Raw genomic sequence first — 1777 nt, forward strand, 5'->3', positions numbered from 1 at the left:
ATTAGACGGTAACTGAATAGGCGCATTAATTGCCATGTACTTAAGAGTAGAAATTCAGGAGTACCGGTTGGTATCATGATTCCAAGACCTCTTAAGCATGATAAATATTCTGAATAAGCACCTTCCACGTCGCCCTAAATTTAACGTATAATTAATTTAATGTTAATGATTATCTGAATTTGTATTTTACCTTATTAAACAATTCATCTCCATATTCTTTTCGTTTCCAAAAGTCAGCAGGAATGGTGCCTCGTAATGGATCCACATATCTTACAATTTTTATCAAGCAGGCCAAAACAATAAAAGAGTTAATTATCCACAAAGATATGGAGTAGCAGATGTTTTGGAGCATAAAAAAATTGTTGACATCTATATTAATAAAAAAAAAAATATTTCTCATACAGTAATGTTAATAAAGGCATATCAATTTTGCAAAAATATAAACCACTTAGAATTGAAGTGAATTCGAGAGTTTGTGTTATTCGCATTTTATTCTACAGCCAGTTTTCTGGTTATTCTGAAAATGTTATGAACGAAATATTGATACGTGTGTTCTATGATACATCCTAAAACCGAAATTCAAAACCAAATCTACGGCGCACTGTGAGAAATGAGCAGAATTCCAAAATTCAAATAGTCTAGAATTTTAAGGATGCGAATCAACTTAAAAAATTAATGCTGAAACCTTCCCACATACCATTACTATATGACTTTCTACAAACAATCTACAAAGATTTTGGTAAATATTTAATTAGTTCGATAACCATTCCATTCAAAAATGTTTAACATTACGCCCAAATTCATAAAAAATAAAGAAAACTTTAACTGCTTTATAAATCGAAAATTTGTATGAAAATGTCACTTTATAGAGCTCTATCATGATACAAAAATTAAGGTAGTTTCATTACTACTATTTTTTGATTATAAAGCAGATTTTTGACATTTCTCCAGATGTAAACATTAAGCATAGCTTTGCCACATACAAATTTTTTGAGGGGAGATTTTCTTTTAAATATTTGGGATTTAATAAACAGTAAAATTATATAAAAAATAGCAAGTTGATGTGTTCGATAATCAAATTAGAATGCTTTTCTCAAGAGATTAATGGATCCTTTGAATAATATCGATGTGCAGAGATAAAGAAATAAAATAAAATCCAGTTCTGAAACGTTTATTTATTAAATTATTTTCTTTCATTTTATTTTACACAAAATAAATATATTTACAGAACCAAACAAAACAAAATAAGACGCATTGTTAGATTTTTCGTCATTAAAGCACAGTGCGAAACCAGGCTTCGGAGAAGGTTGAATGGTCTCATTTCCCCCACAATTAAAGGAGCCAAAATTCAGAATTCTCCCGAAGTGAAGTATCTAGAAGTAATTCTGTATACAAAACTATTGTGGAAATCTAATGTGGTACACAAAACCTCTAAAGAATTGACAGCATTTTGGCAATGTAAACCCGTATGGTGGAGCAGATTCTCAATCAAGATCGTGGGAAGTCTGCTTGCGAACCTGCAAAGAACTACTGCCGTGTGCTGTACGGAAGCTTTCTCTACAACACGTGGCGCTGCTCTGGATGCACTGCTGCACTTACCGTCACTTTGTCTCTTCATACGTAGGGAAGCCTTAAAGGCCACATGTGGACTAGAAAGAAACGGATGCCGGTATAACACTCAGTTGGGCGAGGCGGAAATTGCTAGCGGCAGTGATCTGAGCACTTATGTCTTTCAATGCCACAGAATAGAACGCCACCACTACCTTTGTTTTAGAGA

General features: G+C 33.1%; 1 protein-coding gene across 1 annotated transcript in view; it reads right to left on the reverse strand.

Annotated features, from left to right (window-relative positions):
- Nucleotides 1–1777, reverse strand: part of LOC118750009 (sterol regulatory element-binding protein 1) — a gene marked incomplete at its 5' end in the record, with an annotated part of 100223 nt that overhangs the window by 5202 nt on the left and 93244 nt on the right. Inside the window, 2 exon segments of the mRNA XM_036484748.1 lie at nt 8–134; nt 191–369. Coding sequence (XP_036340641.1) covers nt 8–134; nt 191–369 — 306 coding nt within the window.

The sequence above is a fragment of the Rhagoletis pomonella genome, unplaced genomic scaffold, assembly GCF_013731165.1.
Source record: "Rhagoletis pomonella isolate Grant_MI unplaced genomic scaffold, Rhpom_1.0 Rhpom_scaffold_00111, whole genome shotgun sequence".
Taxonomy (NCBI): Eukaryota; Metazoa; Arthropoda; class Insecta; order Diptera; family Tephritidae; genus Rhagoletis; species Rhagoletis pomonella.